The sequence below is a fragment of the Nuphar pumila genome, chromosome 8 (genome assembly GCF_984573655.1).
Source record: "Nuphar pumila chromosome 8, dmNupPumi1.hap1.1, whole genome shotgun sequence".
In the NCBI taxonomy this organism is placed as follows: Eukaryota; Viridiplantae; Streptophyta; class Magnoliopsida; order Nymphaeales; family Nymphaeaceae; genus Nuphar; species Nuphar pumila.
The window spans coordinates 16280526-16296295 of record NC_143256.1 but is presented as its reverse complement, the minus strand read 5'-3'; the positions used below and the strand labels follow the sequence as shown (position 1 = coordinate 16296295).

General features: G+C 38.5%; 1 protein-coding gene across 1 annotated transcript in view; it reads right to left on the bottom strand.

Annotated features, from left to right (window-relative positions):
• Window positions 1–1124: 1124 nt before the first annotated feature.
• LOC149829679 (actin-interacting protein 1-2-like) overlaps window positions 1125–15770 on the bottom strand; it is a 46620-nt gene continuing 31974 nt past the window's right edge. The window contains exons 4-6 of the mRNA XM_090015242.1: window positions 4645–4930; window positions 4524–4591; window positions 1125–1382 (exon numbers count right to left, since the gene is read on the bottom strand). Coding sequence (XP_089871368.1) covers window positions 1125–1382; window positions 4524–4591; window positions 4645–4930 — 612 coding nt within the window. The remainder of the gene's footprint in view (window positions 1383–4523; window positions 4592–4644; window positions 4931–15770) is intronic.

The following is a 15770-nucleotide window of genomic DNA, read 5'->3' as shown; positions in this document are numbered from 1 at the left end:
CATCTTCTAGGGTCATGGTGATCTCAAAAGAATCAAACTGGAATGTGTTCATCTTATGATTTCACTTATTGACCGGGTGGGTCATAGTGTTCCAACACGAGAAAGCCACTGAAGTGCATATTTCATAATTGATCATTCTGATATTCACTCAGATGTCCATATTACGACAGAACTGCAGGCCACTGACACCGCCCTTTGAGCTTTTCACCTGGCGCTCTACTTATCTTTTGACCTCTGTGTAGCACAAAATAACATATTATTTGTATCAAATCAAAATTACTCTCATTTGTACTTTTACATGTCGCTATACACAGTAATTCCTATATATAATAATCGTTGCACACTTGCTATCACTGTAATCATATACACAATAATCAATATCAAAGTAATCGCTATACGTACTAATCGTTATACATAGGTCACAATAATCACTATGCATAGTAATCGCTATCACAGTAATCACTGTACATAATAATACCTATCACAATAAATCATTACGTAATCGCTATATGTTACATATAAACAGATTCAGATATCCTTCAAATTTGGATATTTATCAGATTTGAAAGCAAAATCAGAATCGAATTATACTCGAATAGTTTTAGCTTATCAAATGCAACTGAACAATCAAATTTGGTCGGATATAGAATAAAAAATATGATTCACTGAGTGGCAGTTGTGCCAGAGAATGATGTTAAGGCACTTTATGCATTTGAGAAAGGAGGTGAGACGGCCTTTGTATTTGCATTGAAAACTGGATTTAGCAAGGGATTAAGCATTCTATTATTTCATCACAATTCCAGCAATGAACATTGCATACACAAATATGATCATGGAAAATATTTAGGTGTATGCATGGCTGATCAGACCGACAAAAGGAGAAGGAAAAAAAAAAACACCCAATATAACCCAAAAAGGCGAAAAACTCACATCAGCAAAATCATATCAAAACACGAGCCATTTTGCTATGTTCTTCTAGTCTTCAATCAAAGACAAACTGGAAAGGGTTTTCCTACAAACAAAACAGAGAATTCTTTTGACGAAGACTGCACAGAACAAGAAATGTAAGGCCACACAACTTGCTTCCAAAACCAAATCAACCATCAATTGCAGTTACGATCCCGTTACTGCTGCACTAATCTCCACACACGAATGCATGCATCTTCACCAGAGCTTACAACAGTGCAATCATCATTGAAAACTAATCCATAAACACCTCCCAAGTGAGCACCCTTTATGGTTATACGACTTGAAGCTGGCTTATCAACTTCATATATAATTATGCTTGTGTCTAGAGATCCCGTAGCAACCATTGTGCTATCAGGAGACCAAGCCACACAATTTATACGAGCAGTATGGTACAACATGTTCTTAAGCTTAACCTGCAGAAGATAGTCAACTGGTTAGTGAGACAAATGTTCAGGAAGTTAAAAATCAAACCTTGGTAATTAACATTACATTTCTAAAAAGGATTAATGCGGAAGGGAAAGGAAGAAAGAGAGATGGACTATGCAAATGGGAACCAAAAAGTTAGAAGTATGAACAACTTAAATATAGTGACAAAATCTATCAAAAATAAAGAAAAAAAAAACATGGATGAAGCATGACAGCCTTCCACTACTTTAATGTGTGTAAAAAGAATTTAGGAAACAAAAAGAAAATTAAAAAACCATATAGGATTTACATTGTGCCTGATAAATTGAACCATGGCATTTTGCTATGTCACATGGGTGCGGGTGCGACACGGGTGCGGCGCAATTTCAAAAATTTTGGACACGGGGACTCGGCTATATATATATATAATTCTAGTAAACAATTAAAATTAAGTAGCCAAAACTATGACCTTAATTTTTTCGAAAGTTTCAATTTGGCATTCCCATTTCTTTATGGTAGTTCTTAAGCTAGCTTTTCTAATACTTGTGAAACTAGTATTTTTTTAAACTGGAAAAGCATTTATTTAGCTATCTCAAATGGTTGGGTTACCTTTTATCGTGTTTTATACATATTTTTACATAAGTTGTGACTTGTGAAACAGTCACACAGACTGTGCACACAGTCTGTGCAATGCAGTCTGTGACTGTGCAGACTGTGCACAGTCACACAGACTGTGTGCAATGACTGTGCAGTTGCAGTTGCACAGTCTGTGACTGTGCAACTGCATGCATTGCACAGTCTGGTTATATATTAAAAAAAAAAGATATATAAAAATTGTTTTTTTTTGTTTTTTGTCTTAAAAATGGACATTTTTGGACTCGATCAAAGTTGACCGAGTCCAAAATGTGGACGGATGCGGCCTGGACTCGTTGACCGAGTCCGACTCGGCGTTGACCGAGTCCGGGCCGAGTCCGAAGCCGCACCCGTGTCAGGGCGTGTTGACTCGGGTGCGGCACCTCCCTAGTCGAGTCCGTGTGACATAGGCATTTTGTAGTCTAGGAAAACAAGGGTAATTATAATACCGCACACAAGGCCATAAATGCTTAAGAATTTTCAAGGTTTTTGGATCTAGAATGCCATTGACATACAATAGAATGAATGTCTACTACATTTTTCATAACAGGGATATTGCGCCGAATCAATTCATTCTAGGTCTTGATTGCTTTGTCACCTTCTCATGAAAATCCAGAACATGCAATTAATAGCAAAGTACACCATTATTATCAAAACTGGTATTTGTCTTATGCACCACAATTTGCTTTGTAATCCCATTGTTGCTTAATGCTAAACTTATGGTCCCCAATAGTAATATTCCTGCTTATTGCTGATCTCCAATCTTTACTGGGCTCCTCCTTTTCCCAGTTCCTTCAACTTGCTTCATGTCAAATTTTTTGTGTTCTGTAATTTCAGACAGCTTGTAACATGCCCATTCTATCCCTGACAATGCTCATCTTTCTGTTTAATTAACTCTTAAGGATAAGATGTAAGGATACGTGGCATTTCTTCAATATGTGTTTTTATTTTTGCTTTACGTAACATGCATTAGTATTGTATCATTGTCATCAATGGCTCGGGTAATTGATTTGTAGTACCAGTTGGAGTCACACTATCTCAACCGGGCCATATTCAGGCAAACCTAGCTTGACTAATAAAAAAAAATTAACTCAATCCTAGTGAGGATTAATCTATTATGAGAGATCATCCCATGTGATTAATGAGTTGGGACATCAACCTGTTGTAGTTGGAATATTCATTTTCTCTTTCCTATTTCATTGAGTCAAATTGAAATGACAAAAATTGACACAGAATTAGAGCAGCCATGACGAAGTGATCTATTAATCTCATCTTCATGCTTTTTCCTCTAATCTTCTAACCTCTTTCTTCTCTATGGATTTAATATTTTTCAGAAGATTTCTTTGTTTTGAATGTTAAATTTTAAAACACTTACTGGAATCATAGGCAGATCTGACTGTTAGCTTTGAACAAATCTGGAATCTAACTTGTTTTTTGGTCCCATAGGCTTGGGTGAAGGGGATAAATGGATTGGTACGTGCAAATGGTAGCTCTATCTCAGCTGGTGGTGTGGTTGGCTGGAACCAAATAATCAAATCTTCAAGGGAGTACGACCTTGCAAAGGGGGGTGATTGAATTGGTAATTAAGTTTATGGTTCAAATCAAGCTTGCAAAGGGGTCAAGCTGAGGTTCCAGACTGACTTATGGTCCAGGGATGTAACTCTTGCTGAAAGATATCCACCGTTTTTTCACATAAACAGAGATAACAACATACTTGTAAGTGAATGTTGGAAAGGAAGAGCTAGTTAGTTCACTGAATTCAGAAGGAATTTCAAGGAGCAAGAGGTAGAAGATTGGTTTTGGTTATGGCTATTGGATTTTTAGGCCCATGGAAAATTTCTGACAGCGAGAATTCCTTATATGGAAATGTGACGGATGTGTTATGTTCTCTATAGCTTCATTTAGCCATGCTTTTGGCTGTAAAGATGTAGACCACTTTCCAAATGACACCGTCCAGGGTTTCCATCCCTCTCCTACAGCCAAGATATTTGTGTGGCTCTTAGCACTTGATAAGGTTAATAACCAGTGCAAATTGAAAGACAAAAGTTTCCAGCTTGCAAGTACTTGCTACTTCTGTTTCGATGAGAACGAAACAATTGAGCATTTGTTTTGGTTTTATCCAGCATTTCAGTGGTTGTTCAAACAAGCTTTGGATTGTGCCAATAAAATGGCCAGATGGGGATTTAGCTTGGATTGGTCGGAATAGGACTGGTGGTTAAGAATCTTAATTTGATCTATTCTGTAAGCTTGTTGAAAGATTTCTTATCCCCTGGCTTAAATTATTTCTCTTAGACAAAAAAAAAAGGATTTACATGGTTTGCAAAGTGTTATAATGTGCATCTCCCTCGCATACTGTCTGTAGACTCTGTACATACACCAATTCTTGTTTTCTTTTTGTTATGTGTGTGTGCTTGTGTTCAAGGATTGATACACACACACACACACACACACACACACATATATATATATATATATATATATATATATAGAGAGAGAGAGAGAGAGAGAGATGGTACCTCTCGAGTGACATGGTCCCATACAACAGCTTCTCGATTGAGATCACCAGAAATAAACATAGAGGCATCTGGGGAGAAACGAATGACGTTAATAGCACCACGATGCTTCTCAAGGACTGACTCTTCAGTGAGAGTGTCCCCATTGACAGAATAGACGTGGAGTTTCCATCTTGGCCACCAACAATGGCCTCACTTCCATCAGGTGAAATTGCAGATGCCGTCACAGCAAACCCAAGATTCAGAGTTGACAACACTTTGGATCCACGAAGCATGATTACTCCTGAATCAGTTGAAAGCAATGCCAGCTCGGGCTTATCAAGTGCAATATTTAAGTCCTTTGGTTGTGCACCAATATCAATTTGTTCTTCATCACCACACTGATCAGCATGCAGCGGAATTCTCCTTACCTGTAAAATTTTGGGAAAAGGATCATCTCTTGTAGCAAAAGCAAGTTGAACATATTGTACATAGCTACAGTTGTTGTACAGTCAGCAAAATATAAGCCCCACAGCAGGATATCATCAATTGGAATTTGGCAGGTAGATTAAGAAATTGTTCCTTATTAAAGGAATATGCTATTCATCAGACTTGGTGAGCAATACTACCGTGTATTGAACTTTTATAATTGGCTGGAAAGCTTTCCAGACAAGAATATATGGACTATCCCTGATATTTACTATCCGAACATCAAAGAAGAGGACCAAATATTTGGAGAACACCTGATAAAATCATCAAATTGGACTAGGACAATATAACTTAAAAACGAGGAGAAAATCTCCAACCGAATAGCCTTTGGAAATCTTTCACATGTTATTGCCATTAGACATACTAGCGAGCACAGACATGCTCCCAGTCTATGTCACAGGGACTCACCAAAGAGGCCTCTACACCCACGTTGACGCGACGCGGGTGTGGCACCCAATTCGGTCAACCCGCACCCAAGGTTATCATTGTCCAAAATGGACTTGGTTAACTTTGTCCATTAAAAAAAGGGACAGGGCTTGATAATGGGTAAGGGTACCTCGAGCACCCCCCTCCCCCCCCAATTAAAAAAATAAGGGGGTACCTCGAGAAGGGGTAAATAGGGATGGGGCTTGAGAATGGGGTACCACGAGAAAGGGTAAAGGGGTGGTGTTAAAATATATATATATATACCCTCCCGCACCCCCACACCCAAGTTCTTTTAAAGTGCCGCATCGCCGCCCCCGCATCTGCACCCGTACCTATGTGACATAGCTCCCAGTTTATCCAATACATATATGCACATGTATGAATACAAATTGTAGTTAGTTGCCTGTTTATAGAGAGCGTGAGAGAGGTTGACTATACCATGCACGTGCGAAAATCAAATTCCACTTGTACAACTTACATAATGAATAAGAAATAGTGTCAACTGTCACATACAAATCAATTCCTTATGCTGTGAACATTGGATCAAGAGAATTTCTGCTCATGACATTTTATATGTCAAAATTACAACTGGCACGGTAACAATGTCAGAACAAAACAATATCCATAGTGCTATGATTAGGCCAATGAAGCACTGCTCGTCATATTATATCATTACATGGCAAGGTGTACCTTTCAAAAGGTATATGTGTAATTAGGTTAACCTAAAGTTAGACATAACATACAAGAGAGTTGACTGCGACATCACCCACCATATGAGGCACTTTACAGCCCTGTGGTACCTCCTGTTATCTCTTCTCTATTCTTCGTCTTCACCACATGAACATAAAGTTGAATTACTTGCTTAAAAGATGTAGTACTGCTCATTTCAAGCATGGGCGTGAACAAATCTCAATTCATTTTTTATTTCTTCTCAAGGAGTATTGAAAATGATATTACTTGCATATTTTGGTCAAACTATTTCAATGGAATATTATATAGAATTTCAAAGGCTATTTAAGTTTCTAATTCAAGAATTTGACATCAAGAAATTGGTCTCATTTACGTACCTCTTAGAGATTGAAGTTACAAGAACAACAAAGAGTATATTTATCTTTTAGAGAGAATATGTTGGAAGATACTGTTATTAGTCAGTTTGGAGCCTTGTGAATTAACTAACATATCTGTTATCCGATTAGCCTGATTAATCAATTCATGCACAATGAAATGATACTGAGATGGGCCATGAATATTCAAAAAATTAAAGGCTACTCATCAAAAAGGAATCTTATGCCAATTCCTTTGAAGTACAAAATAGATGACCTGCATGTATGTGCATAAAAGAACCGCCTCTGGTTTTATTTTCTTTGAGAGTGAATTCCGTACCATTGAATAGAAAAGAGACAAATGATCATAAGCTTAAATGTTGAAGCCAAATTATAAAGCCATGTCTTTTGGGCCATTTGAAAAGAATTCATGTAAAAGCAATATTACAAAAGGCAGAGATTCAGGTGAAACTTCTAGGAAGCTTTATGGTGATAAATAATATCTATGAAAAGAAGCAACCATATATTGGTGACTTGCCACTTTAATAAGAAAGAGTTGCATTCAAGATGTTTAGCACTTCAAATTTTCTGAACAGAATTGCAAATTCTCCAAGAGAGTTCAAGGCTTGACTTCATAAATCAATTCGATAGATATCTTTGCAACACCTCAAGATGGAGCATTGTTGCCTATCTCAATTAGGGGTGGCAATCGGGTCGGGTTGGCAGGTCGACCCGGCGGGTTGGCTGGTCAGCATACCTCAACCCGACCCGTTTATTAAACGGGTCGGCTGTGGCAAACACGAACCCGACTCGTTTATTAAACGGGTAACCCGACACGACCCGCCAACTCGTTTATAAACGGGTTGGGTCGGGTAAACGGATTGGCAGGTTGACCCGCCCGCCTAACCCGTTTATTAAACGGGTCAGCTGGGTTGGCATACCCCTAACACGAACCCGACCCGTTTAATAAACGGGTTAGGCGTGAAAAGATACTGTCATTTAGTATAAAGTCTGGATCTCAAGATCCAGACCCAATTCCTTTCATTTTAAACACATGCTCATTAATGTTTCATTAATGACATGCTATAATTTTATCATAACATGTAATGGGTATTTTCGTACCCTAGCTATTGTATCTGTGTGTATTTAATCAGAGAAGCAAAAATGAATACCCTGATTAGGGATTTTTGTTGCAGCCTCGTTCTCTCTCCCCATGCTATGTTGTTGCTTGTAGATGAAGAAAGGAAACCATGATTTCTATCATGGTATCAGAGCAGCAGGTTCAATATTAAAGATCGGTTCCTTCTATGACTGATTTGTCTCCTTCTAAGGTACCTGTTTTCTCATTTTTCCTATCGATTTCTCTTGTATTTAAATCTGCAGTCTGGACTGAAATCTCTTCTTCGTACTCTCCTCTTTCTTTTTGCTCTTTTGAAATACATCATTAATCTGCTTATTGTCTTCTTCAAGTACCTCCTTTTGATTCCCCTTTTTTATTTAAGCCAACGTGTTTCTCTTATTTCCAAAATCCAAAACTGAAATTTGGTCACGTTGGCATATTTCCTCCTTCTTTCATTCCCTGTTGTTCTTCTGTCATATCTACTACTTCTTTCACATTGCTGCACGTGATCTTACCCATCCATAAGCAAAATAATCAAGCAAGATCAATTTTTTTGATCTATGTGTGATTACAAGAGTTGAAAAGGATCACTCCAAACTCATTTGCATATTGACGTCAGATCAGATTGTGATCTGCACGCCCAGATCTATCTTGATTAAAATAATTTCATCTTCGAATTCATTTTCATCTCTGTTTTGCCTGTTTTCTCATTATTCTAAAAGGAAAACACATTATTTTCAAAATAACGTACCTATTACTGATTGAATTTTATTCAGAACAGATTCTTTACTATGCAGTCCTGTTTTTCTGCCTCGTGTTCATCAGTTAAAAAAAAAAAACTAGTCTGGTCTTTAGACTTCTCTGATATTAAAATTTATGTTCTGAATTATACTAGAATTCAATTGTGGTTGGGTCTTTGTCGTAAGGCCATTTCTTATTTTTTATTCCTTCTCTTGGTTGGATCTTATTCCTTCTTGTTTTTGGCTTCAAAAGAATATGGACTCATTCCCTCATTCTCAGTCTGGTCTTTCCTCAAACTTTCTCAGCCAACTCGTGTCTGAGAAACTGAACAATTCCAATTTCCTAACTTGGAAGCAACAAATCATACCATTCATAAGAAGTCAGGACCTTTCTGGACATCTGGATGGTTCTGTTCCTGTTCCTTCAGAATTCATACCACAAGAAGAAAAGAATGGTGAGAAAGATCTTTCTATTACCTATGTTAGAAATCCTGAGTATGTATCCTGGATGAAGTGAGATCAGGCGTTGGTTGCCTATATCACTTCTACATTGTCACAAGAAGTGCTTGTGGCAATTCCAGATGACTGCTCTGTTAAAATGTAAAACTGTGCAAATGTTTCATATTTACTGACAAAAATGATAAACTTTCTCCTCGTGTGATTCCCTGTGCCTTTTTAGGATATGCTGAAAACCAGAAAGGTTATAGATGTTTTGACTTCAAAAATAATAAACTATATGTGTCTAGAAATGTTTCCTTTCTTGAAAAGGAGAGCTTCTTTGATTTTAGAAAATTAAAAGACGTCACTGAGTACTCCTTTTTGCTAGATCTAATATCAACATCTGATGAATATGACCTTGATTGTAACTTTGATGATGATCAAAGAATGATTGATCTTAATGTTGAAAATGAAGAAGTTCATAGAGATACTAGTATTCAATATTCCAGGCGACAAGAGTCTAATCCTCCATGTGCACTTGAAAAATATTCTAACATTCCAACTAGACAATCATCCCGAATCTCGAGGCCTCCAGGAAAGTTTATATTCTAACCTTGATTGAAACCGAGTCGACTCATGACTCGGAAAACCGAGTCGAATCGGGACTCGTGAAACCGAGTCGACCGAGACCCGGGCTCTCGATGAGTCTAGAGCCTGCCAAAAGAGGCGAGGGGTAAAACCCTAGCCAGTTTTCTAAAGCTCTGCCCCTCCATTCCAGCGTTCCCCTTCAGTCACAGGCAAGACGACAACCCCATTCGCCGGCAACCCTTGTGCTCTGCAGTGCCGCCGGCAACCCTTGTGCTCTGCAGTGCCGCCGGCCTCCCTTCGGTGAACCCGCGGTGGCGGTGCCCCCCTCTGTAAACACCCCAAATTTTCACTCACCTCCCCTACATCTCCACCAAACATCATCATTCAACCTCTGAAATCGTCGGAGGGCAAAATGGTCATTTTTTTGAGCCCGGACCTTGCAAAAGTCCAAATTTCATCTGAAACTCTCAAATTTTCTCTATTTTTATCTCAGATGTTCAAGATTTTACTCCTGACAGGAGACAGACATCTCCAGAGTCTTGGTTCAAGGTTACATTGCATAAGACATGACATTGCATATCATTGCACGAGCATTTCAAATCACTGCATTGCAAAGCATGTCATTTCGAGGTCCAGAACTCTTGATTTCAAAATTTTCAATCCAGATTAGAATTTCAACTCTTTTCAAAATTGATTTCAAAACCCTGGGTCTTCAAAATTATCAATTCTTCCCATTTCACCCCCAGGACTCTAAATTTTAAAATATTTTCTCAGGAAAACGATCTGGATAGTTTTTAATGTGGATTTCAGTCACTTCACCTCAGATTTTGCCGTTTTTGACAAATTTCAAATATCTTTCTTTTACAAAATCGACCTACAAGGGCCAACTCTTTCCAAAATTCCTGTTTTGCCCATTAGTCCAGATTTTATGAAAATTCCAAAAAGAAGTTGTTATTTTATCCTTATTTCAAAGAAGCAATGTGGGACCCACACTGAGGTGGTGTCACACAAGCTTTTTTTTTTTTGAAAAATTTGAATTTTGAAAAAAACCCAAAAATATAGGAGCCTTGTCCCCTGGATTGGTGCCACTTGTCCTTTCTCTCTCCTCTCATCCACATGCCAAGTGTCAGTGTGGGGCTACCTTCAGAAGTCGCCACATGTCATCCCATTTATCTGCCATGTGTCACCCTATCCATCCTGCGCCATGTGTCATTTCAAAGACTACCAGAAGATGCCAAGTGTCATAGGTTGTCCTGTCTAGAAAAAGTGGAGTTTGTCTCCTCTGAGGTGGCGCCACTTGAAGTGTGTCTCCTGCAGGGGACACGTGTCAACCTCTCCCTCCTTCTAGAAAAGTAGCCTGACACATGTCTCTCCCTACTTTTCTCAAAAAAAGTAGGGGACATGTGTCACTCCTAAATTCCTACAAAAAAGGTAGGCTTGTCTCCTCTGAGGTGGCGCCATCTGGAGTGTCTCCTGCAGAGGACACATGGCAAGCTCTCATTTCCTCAGAAAAAGCAAGTGCCATGTGTCATTTCCTGCTTTCTTCAGAAAAACTAGAATTCAAAAGTTCAAATCTCCTCATAGGTGGCGAAAATCAAGAACTCCTACCTTTTTCATCCCGTCTGAGATGGCGCCACATGGCTTGGCCCACCTTCTCTCCCCTCTGCCACGTGTCATTCTCTGCTTCTTTCAGAAAAAGTAGAGGACACATGTCTTCTCCCTACCTCTTTCAGAAAAGTAGGAGACACATGTCACTCCTGGCCTTCTTCAGAAAAAGCAAACCATTTAAAATTCAAACAAGGCATTAGGTGGCGAAAATCCGAAGCTCTGATTTTTCCAGATGGCCTGTGAGGGCGCCACATGTCCCTTACCTCCTTCTCATCCCTCTGCCACGTGTCATCTTCTGCTTCTTTAGAAAAAGTAGGTAACACATGTCTCCTTCTCATTCCTTCAGAAAAAGTAGAGGACACATGTCCTCTCCCTAATTTCTTCAGAAAAGTAGGAGACACATGTCACTGCCCTCTTTTTCCTCCCTCTTGCCACATGGCATTGTAGGAGCCACCCTGAGGTGGCGCCACATGTCCATCCTCCATTCCTCCAGGGCCAACCTCCATTTGAATTTCAAACTTCTCCCTGAGGTGGCGCCATTTGAGAAAGCCTCTCCAGCAGGCTGACACTTGGAACCATCCTGGACTGCCACATGTCCAGATCTCCTTTCACCAGAAAAAAACAAAATTCAAATTCCTCTGAGGTGGCGCCTTCTGAGCCCACTGCTCTGTCCTTCTGACATGTGTCAAACACCTTTTGAGGTGACACCATTCCAGGACTCCACTTGGCTCCATTTTTATTTTTATTTTATTTTTAATAAAGGTAGCCCACCATGAGGTGGCGCCACCTGAAGACTCCCTACAAAAAGTGAATTTGAAATTCAAACTCCAAGAGAGCACCCTCTGAGGTGGCACCTTCTGGGAACTCCCTGCAGAGAGAATCAAGCAAACTTTTAAAAAAAATTCCAAATTCCCCCTGCTGAGGTGTCTGACCCACAAAATTTCCATTTTTATTTTTCTCAAAAAATCAAAATAGCCTTTTGAGGTGGCGCCACCTGAGGGCTCCTTGCAAAAGCCAAATTCGAATTTCAAACCCCCAGATGGCACCCCCTGAGATGGCGCCACATGGAGGGCTTAGATTGAACCTGTTTGAATTTCAAAAATTTTCAGAAAAATTATAAAAACAAGGGTTCACGCCCAGCCTAGGGGAGGATTTTTTTTAGCTCTTGTGAACCTGCAAAATCCGACCTAGCCTTCCTAAAATCCGATTTTGAACTTTGGAAATCGTGCCCCCTTTGGCTCATTGAAGAAAGGTGGAGTAGAGCTCGTGCTGTGGCGAATTCGATTCCAACAGAGGTCGATTTTTGTGAACCATCCGAAGCTTGGAGTGAAGGACGAAGGAAGCTCGTGATAGCTGCCCATTTCAAGAGCTTCTACACTGCGTAACGAAACAAGGTGCACTTCTTTTCCCCTTGATGTGACTCTATAATCCGAATCGGGAGTCGTTTGAAGAAAAAGCTCATCCGAGGGATGGATTGAGCTATTCTCGTAAAACGACGTATATAAAAATGTTTCATTATGCTTCCTTGATGATTTTAACATTCATATAGTTAGCTAGGTTTAATTTGCATTTTATTTCATTCATTTAGCATATTTCATGAATTAATTAGGATTAATTTAGCATTTATTTCAATTCTGCTTATTTTCAGTAGGTCTCTGTTTTTGTCAGTCAGTCCACACGTCATTTCATGCATTTGTTTTTTATTAAAAATCCCAAAAAAATCACGGAATGCGCCCTTATGTGTCCCTAAAATTTTACCAAAAATTCGGAGGCATTTGAATTTGTTTACTGCGGTAAACATTCAAAATGGCAAGTCGGGTTTTTTTACCCGGGATACGTTTTGAAAATCATTTTCCGACTTGTAAAATCGAGATATCCCTCATGGGAGATCCGATTTCCGATCCGAAAGATGTTTGGAACTCGGGAAAATGTCTAGTTTGTAATACGATTTTATCAGATTTTTCTGATTTTTTTTAATGTCTGACAAAAATCCGAGATGTCGGTACACGTGTCAGAGCCTAATTTGGGCCTCTGAGATCTTGGATCGACTTAGGGCTATGGTTTCTCTTTGTGTGTTGCTCCAAATCCAAAACTGTAAAAAGTGAAAGTGGTTTCCGAGATGTCCTATGTATGAATCTGAAAGCCTGTAATTTTTAGAACAGTGTTGACCCATGCTTCGGATTTTTTTTGTCAGCCCCTTGTTTTGCTACATTTGTCTGTTCTGTTAGTTTAGGCAGAAATAGTTATATTTTTATTTGTGTTTCCGTTGATCAAATGCCGAAGTCATAAACATGAAAGTTGTTCATGTAGGTGTCGTGCATAACTCTGATTAATTTCATAAATTTTCATGGCCGTTTTGTATTTGTTTAGCATTTTACATCAGATTAGTGTGATTTTTACCTCTGTCAGAACTAAATCCCTGTTATTGAACTCACCATGGCTCAAATCCCGAGGCTGTAAAAACCAAAAATGTTCCATTTCGGGTATTTTAGCAGTCTGCAAAATATCAGAAGTTTCCATGGTATAAATCTTGCATTATCATATTAGGCATTGCATTTGGTTCGGATCCATAGGCAAAATCCATCATTTTAGGACTTTCTTTGAATTTTGGCATTTAAATCATATCATTTCATGATTTTTAGCATTCTAGGCTGTTTATCAGAGTGTTTAGATGCTTCATACCGAATTTGGTGCAATTTGGAATCCATTTGAGGTTCGGATCATCCATAATACCAAAACAGGGTCCCGCAGGACCCAGATCCAAGCGAAAAACAAGCTAAAATCGCTATTTTTGATAAATTGCAAAATACCAAATTCTGATTTTACAGTCCTAATGTGTTTAGAAGCATGTCATATTGCATTTCATCATCATTGAATTCAATTTGAATTTCGAAATCCCAATTTTACTAAGTTTTCCTCCAAAAAACCCTGATTTTAAAGGTGTAACTTTAATTTTAGGGGTATTTTGGTCATTTTGACCCCAATTCCGAATTTCAAACTGTTTTCCACTGAATTTCTTGCATTTTCATCATTTCAAATATCAAGGAAGCATGAGAATAGGGTTTATATCCAATTAAGTCCAATAATTTCATAATATTATTGGAAAATCTTGGAAAAACCCACATATTTGAGCTAACTTTATTTCAAGCTTGGCAGGGACATTCCAAAGAAGGAGTTGAAGTCTGCAAATTTCTTTTATTTCCTTTATTTAGTGATGTAATAATGTAAATTTTGGAATAAGAGATTTAATTTCCTGCTTAGACTAGGATGCATGTCATATAGTTTGAATTTATGCAATATCTTGATTATATGATTCATGCATTTTATTTCAAAAGCACTATGGATGTTCACGAATGGCACGTGCACCAACTCTTAGTGAGTTGATGGACTCGGTGGGATCCATATTTACGGCCCTAGTCGGAATATGGACGAGACCCAGATCCGTCATCTTTCTACTAGTCACATTGAGCCTACACTCTTAGGCTATCTTAAAATGCACATCATATTTCCAAAGTTTTCAAAATCATGTGCATCAAATCAACTAAATTCTGAACATATTCATGGCCACAGTCAGGATATGTGAAGGATTTATCTTGACTTAATGCATATTTTTCCAACAAATCTCTTAGAAAATCTTTTCAAAGTGCGTTCATTCACTCATGACATTTACATCATGAAATCATTGATTTTCTCAAGATTTTCTCAAGAAAACTTCATTCTCAAGAAATCGATTTCTCAAGAAATTCTAAGGATTTTTCAAAATCGGTTTTCCAAAGACAAGTTTTTCCACAGTTTTCCCAGGAAAATGATATTTTCTTAAGATATTCAAAAGAGTTTTCCAATCTTTCTTCAAGATCCAAAATCGATTTCCAAGTATTTCAAAAGGTAAAATTCCCAGGATTTCGATTCCTCAAGTTTTGAATTTCCTTCTCCAATGAGCTTTCCTATGAATTTCCACCATTTTCCTAAGAAAACTCTCAAAGTCCAAGTTTTCCTAAGAAGTGCTTCCCTTTTCAAAAGGTTCATCTTTTCTCAAGAATCACTTCCATTTTCCCAGGATTACCAACCATTCATAATTTTCCCAAGTCTTTATGAACTTTCCTGAGATTTCAAATCTTTTCCATCTGAGTTTCCTGAGAAATTAACTTTCAGCTTTTTCCTGAGAGAATCTTTTTAACTCCAAATATTTTCTAAGCATACATCATGTTTTCCAACTTGCATTTTCCAAAATCTCATAGCACATGCCTGAATTCTTTGTGCATTTAGGATAGAACATAACTTCGATAATTTAACTAAGTCAAGCATAGTTTTGGTCCTTGGTTCGATTACCCCTGTTAAAGGCGGCAGGAACGGTCGAACCTCGTACCGACAGGTCGAGCCCCATCCCATGGATTTTCCCGCAATTTTCAAAAACGGAGGCGAGTATTTCAAAACAATTTCCAAAATCCGGTCAAAGTTTGAATCGCGAAAGCGTTTCTCTCTTTTTCTCTTCTGCAAGGAAGGGAAGGCGGGGGAAAAATTTCGCGACGATAACAGGTTTGGCGACCGTGATGGGACCTGTCCTTGTCTGACCTAAATTATGCTTGACTTAGTTCAATTATCAAAATTATGTTCATAAAATGTCAGCTCTTTTACTTTCAATATCATGTGAGCCTAGGAGCCTAGATTCTGACCTAGCTGACATTGATTGCATATAGCTTAGGCATGGTTTGGTAGGACCATATTGAGGAAATATTTTCATGCTCACATAGACTTAGGTCTAAATACAACCCTCCTCAATTTAGGATCTGAATGCAAACAATGTATGCTTCTTCAAAAT